General features: G+C 56.1%; 2 protein-coding genes across 15 annotated transcripts in view; both read right to left on the bottom strand.

Annotated features, from left to right (window-relative positions):
- Positions 1-222: 222 nt before the first annotated feature.
- Positions 223-10,596, bottom strand: PHYHD1 (phytanoyl-CoA dioxygenase domain containing 1). Of its 8 annotated transcripts, none has more exons than XM_046664399.1 (12): positions 10,441-10,488; positions 9,116-9,137; positions 8,141-8,328; positions 5,572-5,647; positions 5,389-5,436; positions 4,066-4,121; positions 3,921-3,983; positions 3,264-3,285; positions 2,054-2,182; positions 1,839-1,955; positions 789-915; positions 223-687 (listed from the first exon to the last, which is right to left on the bottom strand). In XM_046664399.1, exons 1-12 carry the CDS (start codon positions 10,471-10,473, stop codon positions 642-644), a joined length of 927 nt encoding a protein of 308 aa, XP_046520355.1. In that variant the 5' UTR covers positions 10,474-10,488; the 3' UTR covers positions 223-641. The 8 variants fall into 8 exon arrangements, with proteins under 8 accessions (XP_046520355.1, XP_046520345.1, XP_046520364.1 ...); XM_046664389.1 differs by having other exon boundaries at positions 5,572-5,703; positions 8,158-8,328; XM_046664408.1 differs by lacking the exon at positions 9,116-9,137 and having other exon boundaries at positions 8,158-8,328; positions 10,441-10,596.
- Positions 10,597-13,459: 2,863 nt separating this feature from the next.
- LRRC8A (leucine rich repeat containing 8 VRAC subunit A) overlaps positions 13,460-23,974 on the bottom strand; it is a 28,078-nt gene continuing 17,563 nt past the window's right edge. For all 7 annotated transcript variants that reach the window (XM_046664227.1, XM_046664190.1, XM_046664237.1 and 4 more), the window contains 2 exons: positions 20,817-22,981; positions 13,460-15,315 (listed from right to left, as the gene is read on the bottom strand). In XM_046664227.1, the coding sequence (XP_046520183.1) occupies positions 15,040-15,315; positions 20,817-22,973 (2,433 nt within the window). In that variant the 5' untranslated portion in view covers positions 22,974-22,981 and the 3' untranslated portion in view covers positions 13,460-15,039. The remainder of the gene's footprint in view (positions 15,316-20,816; positions 22,982-23,974) is intronic.

The following is a 23,974-nucleotide window of genomic DNA, read 5'->3' as shown; positions in this document are numbered from 1 at the left end:
TATAAATGGGGGTGTTTAGAGAACAGACCTGGAAGGTGTGAGGGCTCAGTAAGATGAAGCATGTAGAGCGGTCGGCACGGTGATGTCGACCCACGAAATGTCACGTATTGGTATTAAAATCATGCAGCCCTCACCAGGCTGGGCTGGGGTGTCTGGGATGATTTTCAGCTGGGCTCTGATCTTGAGAGCGAGGCTGCTTGGGAAAGAAGGATGGAGAAGCTGCATTTAGGGGTCATTTTTATTCAATATCTAGCACATGAGTAATCAGGGGTTATTTTTATTCAGTATCTTGCACTGTAATCATCAGAATTCCATCTGAGAGGAGAGAAGAGTAAGAAGCCGGCAGGGAAGTGGCCAGAACCCTTTCACGGCTGAGAGGCTGGCTCTAGAGGGAGGTGGTGTTGGGCAGCGGGGAGGCAGAGAGACAGAGATCTTGAGAAGGCCACCCAGCCCAGGCTCCTGCTGCCCGGCTGTCACCTCCAGCCACATCTGCAGGGCCGAGGGGTGCAGACACTGGCATAAGGAAAGCCCAGGAGGAGAGATACGGCTTCCTGGTTGCAGCTGGGGGTTCAGGTGACCCGCTGGTATTTGCAGCCCACGGCTTCACCAGGAGGGGCAGTGTCCCCACCCTGAGACGGCACTTAGGTGTACAGTGGGGGAAAGGGCAGCTCAGCTGTTGGCTGGAGCCTGCAGAGGATAGAAGAGGTGACCTTGAAATGCCAGCACCACTGCTCCCAGCCTCCAGGACGTCTTCAGGAGCCTGGGCTGCAACACACCCTGCCACCTACCAGTTCTCTGGGCTCCAGACGGTGCCAGAGGCCTCCATGAGGTGGAAAGTGTAGACATGGCGCGAGTGGTCAGACAGGTTCTGCTCGCTCTTGTGCACCACTTCTCCATGAATTAGGACGAGGGATCCTGGCAGGGACCCAGCAGGTCAGAACACTCAGGGCAGGAAGGGACAAGAGGTTTTGTGGCCTATTCACACCCATTCTCGTCCCTGACGGCTCAGGGGCCTGCAGTCTGCCCCAGGGTTGGAGGCTGTGCTGTTGAAGCTGGGTTCCTTGGCATCAGTCCCTTCTGCTGTGGCCCATGCCCTGGGCAAGCCTGAGCAAGGGCATCCCCTGCGTGGTATTAGTAGACCCAGGCAGAAGCTGTCTGTACTGTGCCAGGCAGCTGGGCCCTCGCCAGTGGACGCTGAGCTGGACCTCAATTCTCCCTTTTCTAAAAGGAAGGCGGGGCCGGCCCTGTGGCTGAGTGATTACGTTCTCGTGCTCCAGCTTCGGCGTCCCAGGATTTTGCTGCTTCAGTTCCTGGATGTCTACCTAGCACCACCCATGAGGCCATGCTGAGGTGGCGTCCTATATAACACAACTACAAGGACCTATAACTTGCATATACAACTATGTACTAGGGGGCTTTGGGAAGAAGAAAAAAGATTGCCAACAGATGTTACCTCAGGTGCCAATCTTTAAAAAACTAAATAAATAAATAAAAGTGGTTGTCCTAATAGCCAGCATCTGTTGAGCACTTGCTGTGCACCATACAGGTTCCATGTAAACATCTTATATACATCATCCCACTGACTTCCCCGCTTTACATTTGGGGAAACAGGCTTACAGAGTTTCAGTCATTTGCTCAAAGAGACAGCCCCAACATAGCCGAGTCTGGATTCTAGCCTGATCTGGGAGAACTTGTTGCTCCCACTGCTTCCTGACTTCCCAGTCTGACCTTCCCTCTTTCTGTGACTTCATAGCCCTCAGGTGAGCTGGGTGCTAAAAGCACACGCCCACGAGCATGGCCTCAGGGCCCTGCCTCACTGTCCTCTGCATCCTGCCTACCTCTCCCCACTTCTGTGGGCACATAGAGGCTGTTGTCCCAGGCTGGGTCTGATCCCCGGATGGAGAGCCCAGTCATGGAACCAGCAGTGGTCCGGACCATCCTTCTGGACACTCCACCTGCAGGCAAAGATGGAGCCTTTAGCCTCTCTTTTTTCCCTGGTCCCTCTCCCATGAGGGTGGGGTACTAGTGGGCAGGGAGAAACAGGTGTTCTCACTGGTGTGGGAGCCAGGGATGAACCAGAGGCAGCCGTTCTCCACCGTGGTGTCCTCCAGTGCGATCCACAAACCCAGCAACCGGCCCAGGGGCTCCGTGTACAGGAAGGTGGCATCCTGGTGGGCAGGGACTGCAGCAGGCCCACCTTGGCATGAGGAGCCCGGCCTCCCCTCACCCCAGCTCACTTCCCTCTCCCGAGTCCTCTCAGAGCACTCCAGGTCCAGCCTTCCCATCCCGGGATCAGTTCCAGTCTCCCCACTTTCCTGGCCCACAGACTCGGGGCAAGAGAGTTCCCCTCTCAAGGCCTCCAGGTCCTAAAGGGCAAAGTGGCCCCAACAATAACCTGCCTCATAGGGCTGCTGGAGGAGTCCGTGAGACAGTGTGAGACGTGCTCGGTACAGGGCCCAACATTGAAATGGCTTGCTACAAAGTAGCTGCTATTGTTTAATTCCAGCCAGGTAACGAAAGCCACTGTCCTGAGCCAGGGACGAGCATCTCCAGCCACCAGAGAATCCAGCTGCGGGGGTAACAGGGGGCAACTGACCAAACCTCCACATTTTAACCTGCCACGTGCTGCTGGGGCCCAGCCCGGATGGCAGACCCCCCAACAGAGGACCTGAGCCCCTAATCACAAAGTAGAGGGTGTTCATCTCTCCTCCTTCCTCCCCGAGGAGCTGGGTGTTTTCCGAGCACCAAACTTTAAGAGGGACTGTGACAATCCGACAGTGTCCAGAGGAAGGTGTCCTAGTGGTGGCACTCCAGAGCATTCTGAGGTGGACTGGCTGAAGGAAGTGGGGTGCTGGCCTTGGGGAGGGGCTGGTCATCCCTCCACCCGGGGGAGGCCGTCAAGGGCATCTGTGCAGCCTGGGGTTTGGAATTACATCAGCAAGTCTGTGTTACACCAGTCCTCCAGGGAACTTGTGAAAATCCAGATTCCCAGGCCCTTGCAGTCCTGCTGGAAGATCTCAGGGAACGGCACACAGGAATGTGTACTTATAACCAGCTAGGACTTGCTGCCAGGTTCTGGAACCACTGCTCCCAGGCCTCCAGGTCGCACTCCCAATCCATGGTTCCGGGAAGGAATGGCCCAGGCTCTTGCCTACAGACATCTCAGCAGCTACTTTCCCTCCCCACAAAGACCTGATAACCACTAATGGCCCAGACTTCCCTCCGTGGCCTTTGCTGGGCCCCACAGCCTGTTCTCAGCTCACCTTTGCCGCCAATACGAGGTTGCTGCAAGAGAGAGGAAGGGCCAGGTGAGGCCAGAGGAGAGCTGGGGGAGCAGGGGCCTGCTCTGAGTCTGGGAGATGCTCTTCCCTGACCACAGGTGTTGACCTCCAAGCATTGCACATGAGTACCAGAATCGAGCACCTACTGTGTGCCAGGCCCAGGAAGGCTGCAGAGAGAATGAGCACCCTGCCCGACGGGGCGCTCCCAGTGTGAGCACATGCATGCCTAACAAGGACACGAGGCATGAGTGATGGGCAGCAGGAGAGGCTGGGGCCCAGGCCTGAAGTCAAGCCGGGGTCAGAGATGGGTCCCTCTCTTCCTAAGGGACCTGGAAGGCTTCTTGGACGAGGTGGCACTGAGCTGGGCCTTGAAAGCCCAGAGCAGAGCATTTCAATAGCCAATGAAGGGAGGAAGGAGTCCTGGGGATCCCCTTCCTTCCCACCACCAAATTTGAACTGAGCACCAACTAAGTGCCTGGCACTTTAACCAGAGAAGACTGACTTTGTGTCTTCTCCCCCAACTTATCAAAAATTCCTCAGGGAAGCAGCTTTTGGCCCATTGTAAGGAGGAGCTTTGGAAGAGCACTCTGCCCATTTTACAGAGGGTCAGCTGAGGCCTGGGGAGGCCGCGAAGCTCACCTTAAAGATGTACATGCTCTGCACCACGACAGGTATATGGAAGCCCAGACTTCTGGCCACGGCCTGGAAGGAGGCAGAGGTCACTGCTGGCCTGCTCACACTCACATCTGGCCCACGCACCTGCCCTCGCCCCACCCCTGCTCACCTGCACCTTGGAGGAGTGGGTGGCACCCTTGAAGACTGGGTCGTGGGCGTGCAGAGCTGCGGGACAGAGACAGTGGAGGGGCCAGTGTCCCACCCGCATGAGTCCCTTCCGGGCCTAACCCTGAGCACCTAGACTCAGGCCTCACTTTGACATTTTCACCTATTTTGTGTGCATTAAGCTTTGTGCCTGTTTATAACTGAGGAATGGGCCCCACAGATGCTTCATCCCACCCCAGGACCCACCCACCCATGACCTTCATCTTGACCTTCCAGCCATCTGGGAACCTCACAGCTCTGACTTCACAGGGCCCATAACTTGCTAGCGATCTTGGTACTGGCACTTACAGTATGCGACTTTGAGCCATCGTTTCTCTCCTTTAAGCCTCAGCCTCCTCTCTGTGCAATGGGACTGGAAGAGTGGCCCTGCCCCTAGGCCGCCGTAGGACCCAATGGGCTAATGCAGGTGCAACCACAGCCGGGCCTGCACAGAATAGCCCCTCTTCTCACTATTTGCTATTATTACAAAAAGTGACCGTTGAATGTACTTAATGCCACTGAATTGCCTACTTCAAACTGGTTACAATGATATATTTTATGTTATATGTATTTTACCACAATTTTTTACAAAGCTACCATGAGATATCTTCAAGTTTAAAAATAAGTGGTCTAGAAAATAAATTATAATGTATGATCCTGGAAAAAAAAAAGTTTCCTAGCTTAGTTTGGGGTCTCAGGACAGGGAACATGTCCACATGTTCGGTGCTCCTTAAGGAGGCTCCAGGAAGCACTGGGGCCCAGGACACCACAATGCCCGGGGCCTGGATCATCCCCAGGCCAGGCAGTAGAGAGCTGAGGGGTCTGCACGTGCCCACCTGCGTGCAGGCTCAAGTGGAACCTCTTCCCAGTGCTCTGGGGCATGCCATGTGATTAGCATCAAAAGATGCAGAAGAGGGGCTGGCCTCGTGGCCGAATGGTTAAGTTCGCACACTCTGCTGCAGCCGGCCCAGTGTTTCGTTGGTTCCAATCCTGAGCGTGGACATGGCACTGCTCATCAAACCACGCTGAGGCAGCGTTCCACATGCCACAACGAGAAGGACCCACAACGAAGAATATACAACTATGTATGTATGGGGGGCTTTGGGGAGAAAAAGGAAAAAAAAAATCTTAAAAAAAAAAAAAAGATGCAGAAGAGCAGGGCCTGAGGGGGAGCCGCAGCCAGAAATGCCATTTGCTGGGCCACTAACCTATTGTGGGCTTTGGTTAAAGCCCCTAAACTCTGCAAGCCTCAGTTTCCCCAGTTCCTTTCCCCCAGGCACCTGCTTACCGTGGCCAATTTTGTTGATGGATTTCTCCGGAGGGACTAGGAAATTTCCTGTAGCAAAGGAGCAGGTACAGACAGAAGAGCTGCAGTCCACTCTGCCCCGGGCAGCTGTCTCAGTGCCCCCCAGCCCTGGGGCCCATACCCGGGTCCAGCCCCTCCCACACCTCTAGGGCTCCAGCTCCGAACCTTGCTCGTCAAAAACACCTTTCTCAAAGAAGAATCGAATCTTGTCGCCGCTGCTCAAGAAATACTCTGTGTTGTCCTGTGGAGAGGGGGTATCAGAGGGACTGAGACAGCGACACGGGGTCACAGCTGGGCCTGGCAGAGAGGGAAGAGGACTCAGATGCTTCCCACCCCGCAGGGCTACAGACCCCGCTGGCGCTTCTCTAACTTGTCCACTGAGGCACAGACAGTGAATGGGAACCCTACTGCCTGGAAGCACAGCTGGAACCTACAAGCGTGGAATTCTTGCAAACCCCTCCATAAGTCACGGCACTCTTAGACTCCATATGATGTGATTCAGAAGACAGGCACTACGGTCAAACAGATTCCCCAGGTAGCCTTGGGCCACTTGTTTTACCTCCCAAAGCCTCAGTTTCCTCATCTGTAAAAGGGAATAATAATAGAACTGACCTCCCCCGCATGGTTGGAGGCTTCAAGTTGAGGCTGGATCTTATACCAGCTGAAAGCACAGACCCTGGAGATAGAAGACTTGGCTTCAAATGTCAGCTCTGCCACTCACTGGCTGTGTGACCACACCACCTTCCTGAACCTCTCTGGGCTTAGTTTCCTCATAAAACAAAGATGCTATTAGTGGTACCTCTCTCAGAAGGTGTTGTAGGGATGATGAGTCAGTATATAGAAAGCACTAGAACTGTCCTTTGAATGTGCTATGTGCCATGTGAATGTTTGCTTTTATTATGATTACTACTGCTGCTGCTACATAGGAAATACTCAGCTAGGACATGGTTCAATGTTCGACAAATGTAAGCTGCTATGGCTCTTTTTCCGTTTTATTAATAACGTCTCCTTGTTAATTTTAATATCAGGTTTTAAATTTCTTAGCATCGTATGAAAGAGATGCTCCAGGAAGATGCCCCATGTTTTCCCTGTGGCTTTCGCCACCCTTGACCACCATCATATATATCACCCTACCTTCCTGCATGGCCTCATGAGTGGAGCTGAGTGGCACCGACCCCCTACCCGGGCTCCCCAGGTGGCAGAGCCCCGCCACTCCCTCACGTGCGCACATCTGCTCTCACGGGTGCCTGCCTGGCCCTTTCAAAGCCCTTCCCACTGGAAACTAGAAGTGTTTTTCAACATTCTTAGCTCCTCTGCACTAGGATCAGGATGAGGCAAACCAGTCAGGGAAGCATAAGGAGATAACAATGATAGTACAGCAGTGATGCTAAATGTGTCAAGGATTTTACTGAACTCGTTAATTCACAGGGGGAACCAGTAAGATGTTCGAAGGAGAATTCCAAGAACCACATACATATAGGCATTAACCAATGCTGACACCAATTTACACATCAATGCAAAACTGATCTGTCTACAGGGCAACAACTGCATTCCGCTGGACCCAGTTTATGTCCCTTTCTGTGGACAAGTATCTTGTGCATGATTATCGGTTCTGTACAACTCACAGAGTTGTCCAATAACTCAAAGACAAGGAACGGTGGAGGTCGGCCGGCAGGGAGATCTAGACAGGACATCCACTGGTCTGGTTTTCTTTTAATACCCGTTTCAAAGTCTTTCACGATATCAGTAGTGAATATTGAGGGTTTATTGAGTGCCAGGCACGGTGCCGAGCTCTTCGCAAGCAGTATAAACCAAGGCATATACACTCTTCTCCCCTCCATCCCCCACCCCCTCCCTGGTCTCTGGAGCTTTCTCAGAAGGCAGCTTGGAGGGCACAAGATTCGGCCCCCTCACTCCTCGGAGCCTTTGAGTGACCTGTCTCTGGACATAGGACCCCCGTCTCTCCTTTCTTCACTTAGAAGGCTGCCATGTCGCCCAATGAAACCGACCTTTGGGAGGAAATTATCGTTCTGTCACCCTTTTTCCTTCCCAAGAGCCTGTTCTCCGGGTGGCAGGGCTTCCAGCTGTTGTTGTTTCCTTTGTGCCCACCAGATGGCAGGAGCTCCTCAGCATGAGTGAGCCCCATCAGTGAGCCTGGCCTGCAGCTTTGACTTAGGGGCCGGCCACAGACAGGCTCCTAAATCCAGACTATGGAAGTTAAGAGAACTGTGTGGGAGAACCGGTGAGTCTCAATATACCCATCTTAGACTGTACTGAGTCATATTAAGTCACTAGGGGGAAACACACAGTTTCTAGTCTCATTGGGTCCTAAGGCTTACACAGGTGGGCCCACAGAATCACTTGGCATGGGCTGGGTTGCTGGCTGATAAAGGCCCTTTTGGGGGAGGAGAAATACTGAGGAAGCGCAGCAAGCAGGGAACAGCACGCACTTGGTATCAGCCAGATCTGGGTTCAAATCCTCGCACTATCAATTACTAACCGTGCAGGTTTGGGGCCAAAGAATGGAGCTTCATTTTCCTCACCTGTCAAAGGGGGGCAATAATGCCGACCTCATCCATTCATAGTGAGGAGTGAAGGAAACATGCATATAAGGGGCCTGGCCTGGAGCCCGGCACGGGGAAGGCTCTGGCCTGACTGTTACCAGAACAAGCCCAAGGGCTGCTGCTCTGGCTGGAGACGGGGACCCCCATCAAAGACCACATCCCCTCCTCACCTGCCCCAGGTGCCCACCTGGGTTTTCTGCTGCTCTTCTGCCTTGTTGAGGATGCGAGGAGGAAATTCCGCACGGCAGTGGGGAGGGACATCCATCTCGGCCACTATCTGGCCAATCCTCTGTTGCAGGGCCACACACTCCTCTGCAGACAAGAATCCTTCCAGCACCAGGAATCCATCCTCCTGGAACTGCGGGCAGTGAGGACACTCAGGCTCCCCCCTTCCCTCAGCCGCTCTTTCTGAGGACCGACTGGACCCCTCCCCCAACCCGAAGCTCTGTGAAGGCAGGACCAAGGGTCCTGTTCATTGCTCTGGCCCCAGCCTGGTCATGCTGTCTGGCACCCAGTGAGGAGCCATCAGTATCGGCTGCTTGAAGGAAGGCAGGAGGGAGGGGAAGGAGAGATGTCCTCACCCTTCCCCTCCAAGGGGCCTGGGTCACATGGGAATACAACCTCACTCAGTTACTCAGCTAAAATTGATTGAGCACCTACTGTGCACCAGACACGGTTTTAGGAGCTGGAGATTCAGTAACGAGCCAGCCAGCCAGCCAGCCATGATGGCTGTGCTCCCGGAACTGACCATCTCGGCAAGGAGCCTGACATCAAAGACACCAGCACACAGGGGAGCACACTATCACAGGCTGCTTAGTGCACGGAGGGACAGGGCTGAGAGCTAAGGCAGAAGAGTCTACTGTCAACCAGATGGGGAGGGCACAGGGGCTGAGGGCAGCAGCCTTGAGGAAGTGACATGTTATGGGGACCAGCAGGATACTGGGAGTGGAAGAGACAGGGAAGAGCATTCCAGGCCAAGGGAGTGCGGGAGGGACACGAGGAGCTGGGACCCGATGGAGCAGAGTGAGGGTGGAAGGGAGGCAGGAAGGTGGCACCCGAGCCCGGCCAGGCAAGAAGCTGGGCTTGATCCTGAGTGCAGTGGGCGGCCAGTGGGCAGTGAAAACACATGCCTTATTCTGACTTGCCTCCACTCCTCTCATTCTGAGGCTATAGAGACAAGGAGGAGAGAAAGAATATCTTTGTGTTTCCTTGCAGACAATTGTAAAGTCTTAACCTTAACAAGGGCCTTGGAAGTCCCCTCTAGAAACCACTGTGAAGTGTCTGATTTCCAGTTGCTGACCCCCATTCCCTCCCTCCCTCCCTGTCCCATGGATGCCCAGTTCTGCCTTCCACACACAGGATGCTGGAGCATTCATGACCACCCACCACAGGCCCTTCTGCCTTGGGCAGCTCTGCATGTTAGAACCTTGATCCTCATATCAGCAGCAAGCTGAACAGTGATTGCCTCCTTGGCAACTGGGTCATCCAGACAAACGGTGTACACGTGATCGAGTAAACACACTGCTAGGACTCCCCGAGATGAGAAGGTGGAGGATCAGCAAAGAGGGGAGCAAAGGTGTATGTATGGGGGGTATTGACGGAGGCTTGTTAAACAAGCAATAAGTTGGAAACAACCTGAATGCTCAGCAGCAGGGGATTCGTTCAACAAAGTGTGGTTCGTCTACCTGGAACACAACCCAGCTGATGAAAATCACGTGGTAGAAAAATATTTACCGACATGGGAACACGTCCCCGGTCTACTCTGAGATGAAAAAACCAGCCAAATGCAAATTAATGTCCTAGCCACTCTGAGAACTTGGGCAAGTGCTTTCCCCTCTCTGACCCTCAGACCATCCAACAGGGAGGACACTAGTGCCTCCTTTATGAAACACACGGCGAGCGCTCCATAAGCGTTAGCAGTAAGATGGACCTTTTAAAGATTCTAGGGCTATTTACCAAAATATTGTCTCACGGTAGGAATTTATGGGTGGTTTTCCATTTTCTTCTTTGAGCTTTTCTGTATTTTTCTGCATTTTTCTCTTGCTGTCAGGAACACCCAACAAGGGTTGTGTTGTTTTCAGAGTCTGCTCGCTCTAATTCCCATGGGGTAGCCTTTTGTGTTGGAATGCACGCAGACCGGCCGCCCTGTGCCAGGCTCCAAGTGGCCGGCGCCCTTCATATGTCCGCCCCTGCAGGGTCCAGGCCTAGACCAATACTGCCTGATCCCGGTGCTTTATTCCCATTTTGGTCACATACACACATTCCCACCCCAACCAGGTCTTGTAGCCAGGAAGCACCCGGCTCTGTGTCAGAAGTTAGGGGTCATGTTGGAACAACCCACTCTAGGTTTCACTTTCTTCTTCTTGAAAAACAGCCTGGTGTGGGGCTCAGTTCCCGAGGACTACGCAAGATCCAGTTACTCCCCACTCCTATCTGACCCTCCAGGTCCCCACTCTCTGCAGGCACCTACCTTCTGGAGCTGTGAGGGGCTCAGGCCGGTCATGATGTCAAGACAGGGTGGAGAGTGGCTCTGGGTGCTGTACTAAGGGTTAGAAACAAAAGGAAGTTCCTCTCACGCGCAGGGAGAAAGGGTGGAGCCTAGGAGGCCCTGGAGGACTTAACCCTTCCCTACCCAGAGAAAACCCAATCATGGCCCCCCAGCTTCCCTCCCCCAAACACACACAGACCAGCCTGGGACCCTCCAGGCTGAGCCCCAGCCCTCACCTGCACCCTGTCACTCCTGCCCCTGGATGGGCCCTTGCCTCAGCCCCAGCCCCAGCCCCACACCCAGGTTCATCCCCCAGCTAAGCCAGGATTAGCCCTTTCTGATCCCCCTCTTGGTTTTTAACTGCTCCCTCCCAGTTGGTTTCCAGACACAGCTCCCAGCTCACTGGCTACTTACCAGGTACCCAGAAGTTGTGTTCTAGGAGAATCCGGCAGACAGGATACCTGAGCCCAGGTGCCACCACTAACTGTGACCTCCAACCAATCTGTCCCTCTCTGGGCCTCAGGGGAGGATTAGAGTGTCCCTGGGCCACCCACATCAACCCCTGGGTGGGGTGGGATGCAGAGTGGGTCTGGGGGACATGCACATCAGACCCCGCTGAAGGGTTGTGCATTCCAAAGGTGGAAGAGGTCCTCTGAGAATTGTCAGGGCCCCTCCCACTTCTGATCCCCTGCAACTCTAGGTGCTGGGAGGATTATGGAAGCGATGTACAGATGAGTCTGCAGCTCAGAGGAGGGCAGAAGACAGGAGGATCTTAGAAAGAAGGGGCTGGAGAGCGGGGGCCTGGGCCTTCAGGATGAGGGAGAGAAGCGTGGTTCTTGTTTCCCACTTCCCCACCCCCAGCCCCAACATGTCTGCTGTCCACATTGGGAAAAGCACATGCACACCCACCCTTCTAGCCGGCCTTGCTTGGCAGCTGACAGGGCAATTCTGGCTTCAGCTTCCGAAAACTGGCCACCAGCCTTCCCTGAAATGACACTTTCTGAATGGCAAAGACACAGAGCGTCTTGAGAATGAGCAGGGGGACACAGCTCAGGCCTCAGGAGCTTTGGCCCCAGTCAAGTCGTGTCTTCTGGGCCAGTGCACTGCACTGGGAGTAGCTGCTTCATGCCGGCTTCCCGAGGGCCCAGGGCCGGGGGAGGGCTGAGCCCCACTGGGCTCTCGAGGCTGGAAGGAGAGGGTCAGAGGGGTTAAGCTGGGCGAGGAGGGCAGGCTGAAGACAGAACCACGGGAAATACAGCTGAGACTCAGCTCATGGGAGGCAGGGCGTGGCCAGCTGTCCTGGCCCCTTCTGAGGGGGTCCTCCAAAAAACACAGAGACACCAGCCATGTGCCACGAGTACAGGGAGGGCCTGTCATGCTGGGCTAGCAACTGCCCTGGGAACCCCCAGTGAAGACTCGCGGTGGAGGCTCAGTGAGGCAGACTGGGGTCGAGTCCACGCCCGGGCCTTACTTTCCCCATCTGCAATTTCGGGATAACAGAAGTTCGTTTTGTAAGGAGGAAGATGAATTCTTACTGCTGACAAGGAGCTTGGCACAGAGCTGGGCACTCAGTGAGTGCGTACTCACCGTGCACCAAACGTTAGTGGGGCTGTTCTGGGTGGAATGTGAGGGTATTTTTCATTTGTTTTTTGAACTTCCCCAGGTTTTCAAACTGCGATTGGAGTCAGAGAGACCACCCCTGTGGTTTAAGTGGAGTGGGGAGCTTTTGTTAGGAGGTTGTGGGGGAGGGAACGGGGTCAGGGAGGGAATGTGGTGGGTGGTGCTGGGCCTGGCGTTTGTTTACTCATTCTGCTCAGGCTCTGGGAAGCGGTGGGAGGCGTTTGCACATTGCTGTTGTTTCCAAAAACTAACCAGCTCCAGATGGAACAGTGCTGCTCCAGGCACTGGGCGGCCCCAAGGCTGGGTCCGGGCATGGGAGTTGGGGGAGAGAGAGGTAGCACCAGACAGGAGGGGAAGACCTCCACTCTGGAGACACAGGAGGGTCCGAGAGGGGGGTCACAGTCCAGCTGCTCAGTCCTGAGGTCACCTGGAGGGGTCAGAGTCCCATGGAGGGAGGAAAGGCAGACTCCGGCCTGTTCCAGAGGAAGTGCCCATGCAGCAGCTAAGGCTTCACCGTAAGGCCAAGGTCAGAAGCGATGGCCTTTCTTCTTCCCCCAAAGACCCCTGTCCCAGGGCCCCTTAGTCAGTCCAGCACAAGCCTCTCTGGTCTGGGAGGAAGATATCCGTGACTGGGTACTGGGAGCCAGGCCCTCTGCTGAAAAGTCCACCCAAATGCAGAATCATCAGGAGTCAGCCTCAGAGCAATGCTGCATGGCTGCCAACACCATCCTCATGTTACCAATGAGGAAACTGAGGCCCCACATCAAATAAATGGCAGAGCTAGGATTAGAAGGCAGCCCTGTCCACCTCTCTGAGCCTCTGCCCTGGACCCCAGCACCTTTCCCAATGCCCCAAAGGGGCTGCGAGCAGCTCAGGCCCTCTCACGGTGACTCTCTGCCCCACCTCTGCAGAACCCTGGGACTGGCTGTTGGAATCACAAGGGACCTGTGAGGGCACAGAGTGGCAATGCCCATTCCAGACGGGATATGGAGGCCACGGGAGGTAAGGCATCTGCCCAGCTCCAGGCAGGGGATGACTGAGCTGGGACAAGGACTGCCTCCCTTTCCACTGCCCTCCCTTCCCTCCCCCAATCCAGCAAAGCTCACGAGGGCCCAAACCACAGGCCACTGGGCCTGCAGACAATGTGCTGACTGCAGGATCCCGGCCTGGGCCCACACGTGACTTGTAACAGACGCTCCATCCAGCTGTCATCCAGCAGCTGCCTCTAAGGAGCTTACAGTTGCACGGGGCAGGGAGAGGAGCAGAACTAACTATCTTGTAGGTGCCCAACGAATGGTCACTCAACAAACTAGTGTACAGGGCCCACTGGGCCCCTGAGAGCTGAGGGAAGGGACCCCCACGAGATGGAGGCCTCCAGAGGTACTTTCTGTTATAGGTTTATTTGATGTTTGAACCAAGTGTACAAGTTCAGACCCACATGTAACAGATTGCTTCATGGTTGTCAGAGGCCAGTGTGCATTATTTCTGAGGATTACATCTGCCGACATGATGCAGAAAACACAAATGGACAGACAAATGGACATAATCATTAAGACAAGAGACGCTAAAACGTGCCTTAGTGTCCAAGTGAGTGATCTAAGGTGGGGACCCTTCTAAGGCGGGAACCCCAGTGACTGATCTAAAGCGAGCTGGCTTCCCACCCCCAGGCCCTAAGGGGCTGTGTGCACCGGGCGCCTGGGACAGAAACTGGAACCCAAACGTGGGGAGCCTGCCCTCCCAGTGGTGACCTCCCCACCCACGACCCCACCTCCAACAGTCTGTTCTCAGGGACCAGGTGGTGACAGGGCTGATGTAAGCAGCTGAGGCTAGCGGTGGCAAATTCATGACACACAAGGTGGGAAGGCAAAGTCCGGGAGAGGTAGCTCCTCTCAGCTCCTTAACACTGCGATGAGGGAGGGTGGGATGGAGCACCGTTCATCCAGGAATTTGTCAGCCCACGTCTCCCCCCTTCTTGGCGGCTCCAGAACATTCCCTTTGGCCAACAGCCTCGGAAATGAGCGCCTGCCAAGACACATGGAGGAGAAAGAAAACAAGACACCAAAAACAAAACAAAAATCCCCACCCTAGGAGAGGAACAAACAGAACTCCTGGACCAAGGTCACAGCAGATTCGGAAGACATCCTGCAGCCTGTGCCCACAAGAGAGGAGGAGACACAATTCAGGTCTTGCTGGTCTGCTGAAGGACAATGCTGCCCCACCCTGAGACCCCAACTCACTGGCCTTTAGTGTCTTTTTTTTAAGTTTTTTCTTTTTAATACCCAAACCCTCAATTTTCAAAGCTTAAAAAAATTTTTTTTTTACTTAAAAAAAAAAACCCAATATCTAAAATGGATGAGGCAAGTCCCAGGCCTGGCCTTTCCACCTGGCAGCCTGCTCTCCCACAGGCCCTGCCGCCAAAGCCCACCCAGCACCACTGGGCAACTGCCCCACAGGTGCTTTGCACTGGAACACTCTGCTCACTCTGAGTGGGCAGTACATGCCACAGCATCACCAAAAAAGGAGAAGGCGACACAGCCCACCCTTCCTCCAACACCCCCATCCGAGCTGAGCTTCCACGGGAATGTATAAGTTATCTGCAAGGAGGGGACATGAGGTGGAGAAAAATAAATACCAAGAGCTAAGTAGATGTCCCTGGACCTCTGGCACTGGCTCAGCCTCTGGGGCAGAGGTGGCCTCCAGGGAGGAGGCCCTGATTGTCCGAATACCGTGCTCTGGGATGGACTACAGGTCTCTGATCCCCCAAGGCGCCTGCCCAGGGGCACGTGTCTCAGAGGGAGAGAAGGGGCCAGCCCCTTAGGTACTGTCCTGTCACCAGGCCCAGCTCGCATCTGGCTCCGGGATGGTAGTCCCGGGGTTTCTGGGTTCCTGGGCCTGCGGACTCCTCAGGGTCCTGCTGCTGGCCGCTCAGGGCTGGCTCCGTGCTCAGCTGCCCGCCTGTGCTCAGGCCTGCTCCTTGTCGGCCCTCCAGAGCCGTTCCTTGACCTCGGGCGGCAGGGTGTTGAACAGGTCCTCCTCCACCACCAGGCCACTGCGCTTGAGCAGCGGGCACTCGCCCAGCTCCACGGGCAGGCACTCCAGCCGGTTGCCCCGCAGCTCGATCTGGGTCAGGTTGGTCAGCTCGCCCACCCTCGAGGGCAGCGACTGCAGCACGTTGTTGCCCAGGTGCAGGGCCCGCAGTTTCCGGCACTGGAAGAGCTCCGGGGGCAGCGCTTCGATCTGGAGGGGAAGGAGCAGGGGCCAAAGTGAGGTGAGCCAGGCTCAGACCCGGGGCCTCCAGGCCTGAGGCTTCCCTTCCCTCCTCCCTCCCTCCCCCAGGTACCAGCACCTTCTCTGAGGCCCTTGGGCCCCAGGCACCAGCACACTCTAGACCAAAGTCTGGCTCACTTCCACCTGTACTTTAGGTCCTGGTTCTGGAGTCACTTCCTCCAGGAAGCCTTCCATGACCTCCTGGGTAACCTACGGCACCCCCACCCCCCCAGCACTGGTCCCTCTATGGTGAGACTGCTTGATCGCCTGTCACACCGGGACTGTGGGCTCTGAGAGGGCAGGACTGGGTCCGCCTTGCTCCCTGCTGTCTCCTAGCACCTGGCACCCTAAGAAGCATATCACACGAGCCAGCTACTACCAATCCCCCTCCTCCACTGCCCAGGACTCACCAGGAGCTAGGCTGTCGGTCCTGCCTGGTTTAAGAGCAAGCTATGAAAGCAGAGTGGAACGCTGAGAACATTCCACACCCCAAACTGTTTCTGAGAACTAGAGAGAGCTCAACAACAGAGGTGAGAACCCTGGCTGTGTCGCTTCCCCTTCCTGGGCCTCACTTTCCTCGTCTGTCAAGTCACAGGCTGATCGTGAGCACAGGGGGGCCAGTATTGGCCATTCAGAGTCCCTTCCTTCTGATTTTACAAAACCTGAATAATGGGCAACACCCATAAGCAGCTTACTCCGTGGCAGTCTCGCTCTGAGCACTGATAACTATTAACTCATTGAACCCTCAGGACTACCTGTAAATACTCTGTAGAGACTCCTTCCATTTAACAGGTGGGATAACTGAGGCCCTGAAGAAGCCCAGAGGTTCACAGCTGGAAAGTGGTGGAGCCAAGATTTGAACCCATGGGTTCAACAGCCCACTGTCTACACTGCTGGTGGAGCAAGAACACTGTGGCCCGCGGGGGGACATGCTGAGTCTGCTGGCAAACAGGAAGAGCTCCACAAACACCAGGTTCTTCCCTACCCTTCTGTGAGTGCTCAGGGTTCTTATGGAGCCTATTGCCCTGAAACGATCTCCTCCAGAAATGATGGGCAGGACAGACCCTACCAGCAGGGCAGCAGCCAGGAGACTTGGGCTCCGATCGCATGTGAGGACGATGGGAAGACTACCATAACCTCTCTGGGCTTGCTCTGTCGCTGTCCCCATTTTCCTGCTGAGGAGGCTGAGGTCTGGAGAGGTGAGAGGCAGCGTGTCCGAGGCCGCACAGCCAGCAAGGGGCAGGAGAGGGTGCAAGGCTTGCTCCCTCCAACTCAGGGCCGCGTTGTATCCCCATTCTGCCAAATAGGGCGCTTCCCCTTCCTGGGCCTCACTTTCCTCGTCTGTCAAGTCACAGGCTGATCGTGAGCGCAGGGGGGCCAGTATTGGCCATTCAGAGTCCCTTGGCAGTGTAACCCTGGGCAAGGCTCTTTCCCTCCCCGGGCCTCAGTTTCCCCATCTGTAGAATGAAAGGGCAGGATAGAAACACCTCTCGGCTCGGATGTTCTGTGGCTGAGGACCTCTGGGCAGACCTGGACCTCCCAGGCTCTCATCCTCTCTGTCTGTTTTTGGGAGAGGACGCTGGTTCCAGGTGAGGAACTTGCCCTTCCCAGCAGGGAAGTCAGTGTGGCCACGGCTGGGCCATGTGGACATTTTAAAGGAGATGCCTGACTCAGGCCTCCAAAATTGCCACCATTGTGCCCAGTGGTCAAGAATGGGGCAGAGGTGGCTTCCCAGCCAACACAGCTGAAGTTCAGGGACATGAAGGTGAGAGGACAGACGGGAAGTGGGCTCTGGCAGGACTGAGGCACCCGAGCCTCGCAGGGACCCCGCTCTCACCCGCAGCGGCCTCCTCTGACCACACAGTTGTCAGAGGCAGTGGGAAAGGCTCCGGCCAGTGAGTAGCAGAGCTGGGGTTCATATGAGGTCGGCCTGGCTCCAGAGCTCCCTCCCTGAAATGCTCGCTCCCCAGAATAGCCCAGAACACCCCACGCCCCAGCCAGTGAGCTCTCTCCAGGCCCCAGAGGGAAAAGAGAAGATGGCCTCAGGGGCTCAGCATGTCACCAGAGCCACACTTGTCCTTTGGACCTGTCCGTCCTGCCAAGGTGTCGCTCGTTTGCTGAAGGCTTGAAGTCGTTTCCTGTCACCCCCAATCCCCCTCTCTCCTACCTCCTCAAGGACCTCAGTGGCTCCCCCATCAGCAGTGAAGTGGCCTCAGGTCTGCAACCCTCCCAGACAACCCTTCCAGGAGCCTTCTAGGGCTGCTCCATCACTCTCCGACTTCCTGACAAACCATCTTGACAAACGCTGTCTCTCTCCTCAGCCCACCATGATCTGGCTTCTGCCCCGTCCACCCCTGAAACTGTCTGGCCAGAGTCACCAGCTGTCACTCCTAATCCACTGAACCTGAACCTGGTCTCCTTTCACCCGACTGCACCATGTGCTGTGAGCCCACACGCCTCTGCCTGGCCTTTCTCCTCCGCCCTCCATCTCGAAGGCTCGAGCCAGACTCCCTTCCTTCCCCCTCTATCCTTTCCCTCATCAAGGAGCCCTCTTCACCCATGAGGCCTGGGGCGATGACTCTTGAGCTTCAGCCTGCCTCAACATGGCCTCTTGGACATCCCAGGGGCCCCAGACACCCAACACGGACACACACTCTCCTCTCTGAAAACCTTTTCTGAGAGCCTGCGTCCTGTCTCAATGCTCCTCCATCTGCCCAGGGAGCCAAGCAAGAAACCTCGAGTCACCTCAGACCTCCCCGGCTTCCCCCATCAAACACAGCCCACAACCTGCGGAGTCTGCCTCCAGTCTCCCCCAGATCCGCCCACGTCTCTCTCCACCCCTGGCAGCCTTTGCCTCCAGGCCTCATCCGCTCTTGACCTCTCCTCCTGCCTCCTCAAACCCAGCCCTTCCTGCTGCAGCAAGAACAGCCTCTCTGATCGCAAGTCAGCTCGTTCCTGCATCTGCTCAGTCAGCAAGACTTCGGTAAACATCTGCTGCACGTCAGGCATTGATGGGAGAGCTAAGGTCTTTGTCATCAGAGGTTATGGCCCGGCAGGGGGAGTGCACATGGAATAAGGAAGATACAATCACGCTCCTACAGGCCCTGGAGGACAGCCTGGCCCCCGCCCTGAAGGAAAAGTCCAACTTCCAGCTCACCGCTCCTCCCGCCAGCTTCCAGTTCCTCAGGGACAGAAGGGTACTGGCCTCTCCCTTTCCTCGTCCCCTGGCTAACTCCTCCTCATCCTTCAGGGCCAGGTGAAAGGTCCCTTCCTCCAGGAGGCCACCTGCCTTCAGTTAAGTCTGGGTTGAGGCCCTCCTCTGTGCTCCCAGGTAGCTCTTGCCGCACTGTGCTAACCGCTGGTTACTTGTCTCTCCCGACGAGAGGGTGAGCTTAGGATGGGCAGCCCAGGGGTCTTGTTCATCCCTGTGTCCTGGGCACCTTGCTCCACACTAGGAGTGCTCAAAAACATTTGCCAAATCAATGAACAAAGGAATGAATAAGTGGACAAATGAACGAGTGGACAAATGAATGAGTGCCTGCCTTGTCAAAATATTCATTGGTAGGAGTTTGAGCTTGGGAAAACAGTGGCCGAGGGCCTAAGCCGGGCCACACCCACCCAGCCCGGCCCTGCCTGGCCCTTACGGTCCTGTCTCCAACACCCCCAGACCCGACAGGGAGCAGGGAGAAGGGCTCCAGCTGAACAGGAGGAGCCAGAACAGGACTGGCCCGGGAGCTCTTCTCCCTCGAAGGCCGCTGGCGTTCCAGGGTCGGGGCGGGAACAGGATGTGAGTAAGCAGCACAGTAAACCATGCCAGATGGTCTCCTTCCTCAGGATGGCGCGCCTGCCGCCAGCTCCTTTCCTGAGGGCTGACCTCAGCCAACAGGCCTGACCTAACAGGCAAGCTGGGGGTGAGGAGCTGGGGGTGAGGACGGGGAGCCAGGCTGGAGGCCGGCTGCACCCTCCACCCAGTAGGAGGGCCCGTCAAGCCCCAGGGCACACAGTTCAAGGACAGAGCAGGTGTCACAGAAAGTCGTGGGGTGTCCAAGCCTGAACCAACTCCAGGGGCAATCTGGCCCCACGCTGTGCTCTGGGAGCCACTTGCTCCCTCCACATATTAAAGAAGGGGTTGGGTTGTCCAGTGCTCGCCAAACGTGGCTTCTCCCCAGGAGTCCAATTTTCCTGATCAGGAGCCTGTGCCAGGTCCTGGGGGCAGATTCTCCAGAGTAAAGCAACCTAGGACCTGACCTTCGCCTTCGCACACTCTCACATGTGCAGAGTCACGATCTGGGGAAGGGAGGAGGGACTCGTCACAATCTCTGATATATGGAGGAGACAGGTTGGTTTGCCCTTAGAGAGGCTTAGGGAAGAGGGGAGGGGGGCTTTGAAGCAGTCAGAGGTCTGGGGTGCCCGGACTCTCCACTCTGAGTGAGGCTGGAGAAGGTACATCCTTTCCTGGGCAGGGGCATTGCAGGGGCCACCTGCCTCTAGGCCTGAGCCTCTGGAGAGCTCCTGCTGCGAGGACCCTACAAGATGCTGGCGGCATTGTGCCCAGCACAGGGTTGACACAGAGCAAGTGCTCCATAAACCATGGGGCTGCTTCGTGCTGCTGCGTGCAATGGAGGCGCAGAGGTGGCCACTGCATCGGGTCTCCCCCGTCTCCCAGCCCCTGGCCTCGGGCATCCACACCACCCGCCTCACTCTCACTCTGAGAGTCTCCAGCATGAAGGTATGGACACAGAAGATCTGTTCTTCCTAATGTCAACGTCCCTGCAGGTCCCCAGGACAGGTGGGCAGGGGAAGGTCCCCCGAGTGGCTACAGCTTTGTTTCCATAAAGCCGTAGGAGCACCCTGCCCTCCGCCCCACTCACCTGCCTCCGTGGAGGGGCCCCTCAGTGGGGGGCTTCCCTGGCCAGGCAAGGGCTGGTGCAGAGGGGTTGCCAACGGTCTCAAGAGTATCTCTAGGGCATGGCCTCCCACACTGCTGGCCCGCAGGGGTTTACACAATTTCTTCTCCAGAAAGGCAGATGGTGACAAGCCAGCCCCAACTAAGCCCAACTCTGCCCTCTACCACCCCTACGACGCAAACAGGAAAGGGGTGTGAGAGAGAACACAGGCCTTGGACCTCCTCCCCATGCACATGCCTGCCTATGAGGATCCAGCGCAAGGTCACCTTGGGGACAGGTCCCATCTGACCACACCATCCCTCCTGGCAGGAGAACTCTGCAGCATTCTGTGACAAAGACAGGCTCCCAACTCCAGAGATGCTGATTTAGCAGGTCTGGGGTGGGGCCCAGAAATTTGTATTTTCAACAAGCTCATCCTGGGTGGCTGTGGGAACCACAGGTGAGCACTCCAAAGCTGGGCGCACCTGATGGTCCAGCGACACTGGGCCTCCTGAGCACCCCCACCATGGGCCACGGCCAGTTTGCCTGCTAGCCCGTGTATGGAGCTGCTGCAGGGCCACTCACCCGGTTGGCCGTGACGGCCAGATTCTGGAGGTTCTGTAGGAGGCCAATGTCAGCGGGGAGGAAGGTCAGGTTGTTGTGGCTGAGGTCCAGGTAGCGCAGCTTGCGGCAGTAGAAGAGCTGGGTGGGGATCTTCTCGATCTTGTTGCGGTTCAGGTAGAGGCGCTCGAGGTTGGTGAGGTTGCCGATCTGGATGGGGATGTAGGCAATGTGGTTGTACCACAGCTTAAGGCAGGTGAGGCGGTGCAGGTGCTGGAAGCTGATGATCTCCTCGATGGTCTTGAGGTTATTGTCCTTGAGGTCGATCTCCTGCAGGTTGTGGAGGCTGAAGATGGAGTGGGGGATGCGCTCCAGGTCGCAGCGGATCAGCTCGAGCTCCGTCAGGTTCACCATCTTCTTGAGGCTGTTGAGGACGATGAGCTTGGTGCCCTCGTTGTTGATGGACAGCTTCTGCAGGTGCACGCCCACATCTGTGACCACCTGGGGCAGCTTGCTCAGGTTGCTCTTGAGCCGCAGCACCTTGAGGCGCTTGAGCTCACGCAGCCCGTCGATGACGATGTAGCGGTTGTTCTCTGCGCTCAGGTTGCCCGTCAGGTGCAGCTCCTCCAGCGTCTTCAGGCTGTAGATCCACAGCGGGATCTCCTTGATGTCCGTGAACTTGATGTGCAGTGCCCGCAAGTTCTCACGCAGGAAGGCCAGGGCGGGCGCCTCGATCTTGGCTGCTGTGTGGTAGAGCCACAGCTCCTTGAGGCCCGTGAGCTGAGCGATGCTGGGCGGGATGGTGACGTCGGGGATGAGCTCCAGCTTCAGAACCTCCAGCTCCACCAGGTCAAACACAGTGTCGGGGATGCCGCTGAGCATGAACAGGTGCAGCTCCAACTTGTCCTGCGCATTCTTGGTGAGCCGCTGCCGCAGCTTGTCCAGCGTCCACTCGTTGTTGAGGTTCAGCTGCCTCAGCTTGTTCTCGCTCACCTCTGACAGGAAGACAGCAAAGCGCTTCGAGTAGAGCGGGTCGTACTGGTCGATGAGGTGCAGCATGAAGGCAAAGTCGTTCTTGACGTCGGGGATGTCGCTGTAGCTGCTCTCCTCGCGAATGGACTCGAACGAGTACTTCTTGAGCGAGCGCCGCAGCATCCACCACAGCGTGTACATGCAGATGAGGCCGTAGAAGATGACCAGGCTGATGTAGAAGGACGCCAGGATCTTGAAGAGCGTGGCCAGGGGGTGGGCACACCGGTAGGTGCGGTAGCCGGTTAGGCTCTCAATGTCCACAGTGCAGTCCACGTCGAACTTGATGTTGTGCACGTAGTAGACGGTGTAGCAGATGATGAGGATGAACTTGATCACCTTGATGATGGTCTGACGCATGTAGAGGCGGTATACGATGTCCCCCTCCTCCACGTGGGTCCGAAATTTCTTCACCTTCTCAAATAGCGCCTTGGCTTGCTCCCCCTCCTTCTTGTCCAGCACGCCCGTCTCCGAGCGGTCCACGATGCCCTGCTCGATCCGAGACTTGGTCCGCTGCAGCATGGGTACAGTGGCCTCCACGTCCTCGCTGACTGTTGACGATTTCTTGTCCATGGAGCCGTTCATCTTGCTGAAGGCCGGCTTGGGGTCACTCTCCTCCACTACTGTCTCCGACAGGGCCCGCGTGGTCCAGGGCGAGTCGAAGCACTTAAGCAGGATAGAGACGAAGTGTTCCAGCTTCGAGCTGGTGCGTGGGAACTTGAACCAGAAGTTGCTGCAGGCCAGGAAGATGAGCGTGTGCAGAAGCACCAGGTAGGGGAAGTACTTGGCGAACCAGTGCAGGCGGTTCTCATAGCACACGGCGTCCACGTAGTTGTACTGGTGCCGGTCTAGGTCGTACTTGATGCCCGTGGGGCCTGTATCAGGGGCTGGAAGGACCGTGGAGTTGGGGTAGGTGGGCTCTGGGCCAGGGGCTGCCCAGCCTCGGAAAGAGTCATTGCAGGAGTCCTTGGTGACCCACTTACAAGGCAGGCAGATCATCTTGTCCTGGGTGACCTGCAGCGTGCCCCCAAAGACTGCGATCATCAGCATGACGATGGAGATGTAGTCGGTGAACACGTCCCACCACGGCTTCAGGATCCGGTACGCTGGCTGCGTGTCCGCAAAGTAGCGGAGCTCTGTCACTGGAATCATGGTTCAACCTGAAACAGACCACAGCAAGGGGTTACTGCAGGGTGGCCTGCCTTTCTGGGATCCAGGGGTCAGGGGAAGGAGACAACGGGGCCGTGATCCAAAATTCCACCTGTAGTTTAGCTGGGAGTCATAGCTTTGCCACTCATCGGGCGGCCCATGGATTGGCCTTTCTCCAGAAACCACATGGTCCTGGGAGGCTGGGAAACCACCCCAGGGGAAGGCAGGCAGCCTCCCCACTTAACAGACGGAAGACCGAGCACTGAGGTCAGGGCCCACGCTGACAGATGCTCCTGCAGCCTCACAGGGGCAGCCCCTGCTTTCCAGCAAGAGCATTCGGAATTCCGGTCTAGACCCCATCTTCCTAATGATCAGACCGACCAGAGGGGCTTGGCGAAAACTCCCGGCTCACTAGGAACCAGCCGCCGTGAAGTTGCACCAGTGACCCAAAGAGATTTATGCGGAGTGTGAGAAAAGCCAAATGCGGAAGACAGAGTTTAATATGCACTCACTTTTGTAGGAAAAACAGGGAGGTTTTAAAAGTTGTACCTGTGTGCATGCAGTTATGTCCATACAGGATTCTGGGAACTCCAAGGGGAAACCGGAAGGACACACACACAGCAGGTGTAATGACAGGCTCCCGGGGGAGGGGCCACACAGGGGGAGGACAAGAAAACCAGACGGTTATCCAGCCCAAGCTGGATGACATGATCACACTTATGCATTTCTGTAAAATCATCTCTGGCTGTGTGCGTCTACGTGGGTGTGTATAAAGAAACTAAATCGACAGCAGCAGATTCTCCCCGAAAGTCCAACTGGGCAGGTCTCCGGCAGAGCCTGGGAATCTGATTTTTAACATGTGACTTCAGTGCCACAAATGATTTGCCACATTCAGGAAATCCAGCCAGTGACATCCAGGAGCTGTACGACAAAATAATCCTGTGGAAGGAATCCCGTCCTCGGATCACCTCGTCCAGGACCGCCCTGCCACGATATGCTGCTTG

Source organism: Equus quagga, chromosome 1 (assembly GCF_021613505.1).
Source record: "Equus quagga isolate Etosha38 chromosome 1, UCLA_HA_Equagga_1.0, whole genome shotgun sequence".
NCBI classification, from domain to species: Eukaryota; Metazoa; Chordata; class Mammalia; order Perissodactyla; family Equidae; genus Equus; species Equus quagga.
This window is presented reverse-complemented; position numbering and strand designations above follow the sequence as displayed.

What these genes read in the sequence shown, in the direction of transcription:
- PHYHD1 (XM_046664389.1), bottom strand. Translation starts at nt 10,473, where the DNA reads ATGACCGGCCTGAGCCCCTCACAGCTCCAGAAG. An exon ending in CATCAACAAAATTGGCCACG is followed by an intron (nt 4,122 to 5,388) that starts GTAAGCAGGTGC and finishes TCTGTCCCGCAG; the next exon opens with CTCTGCACGCCCACGACCCA. An exon ending in GTCTGGAGCCCAGAGAACTG is followed by an intron (nt 688 to 788) that starts GTAGGTGGCAGG and finishes TATCCTCTGCAG; the next exon opens with GCTCCAGCCAACAGCTGAGC.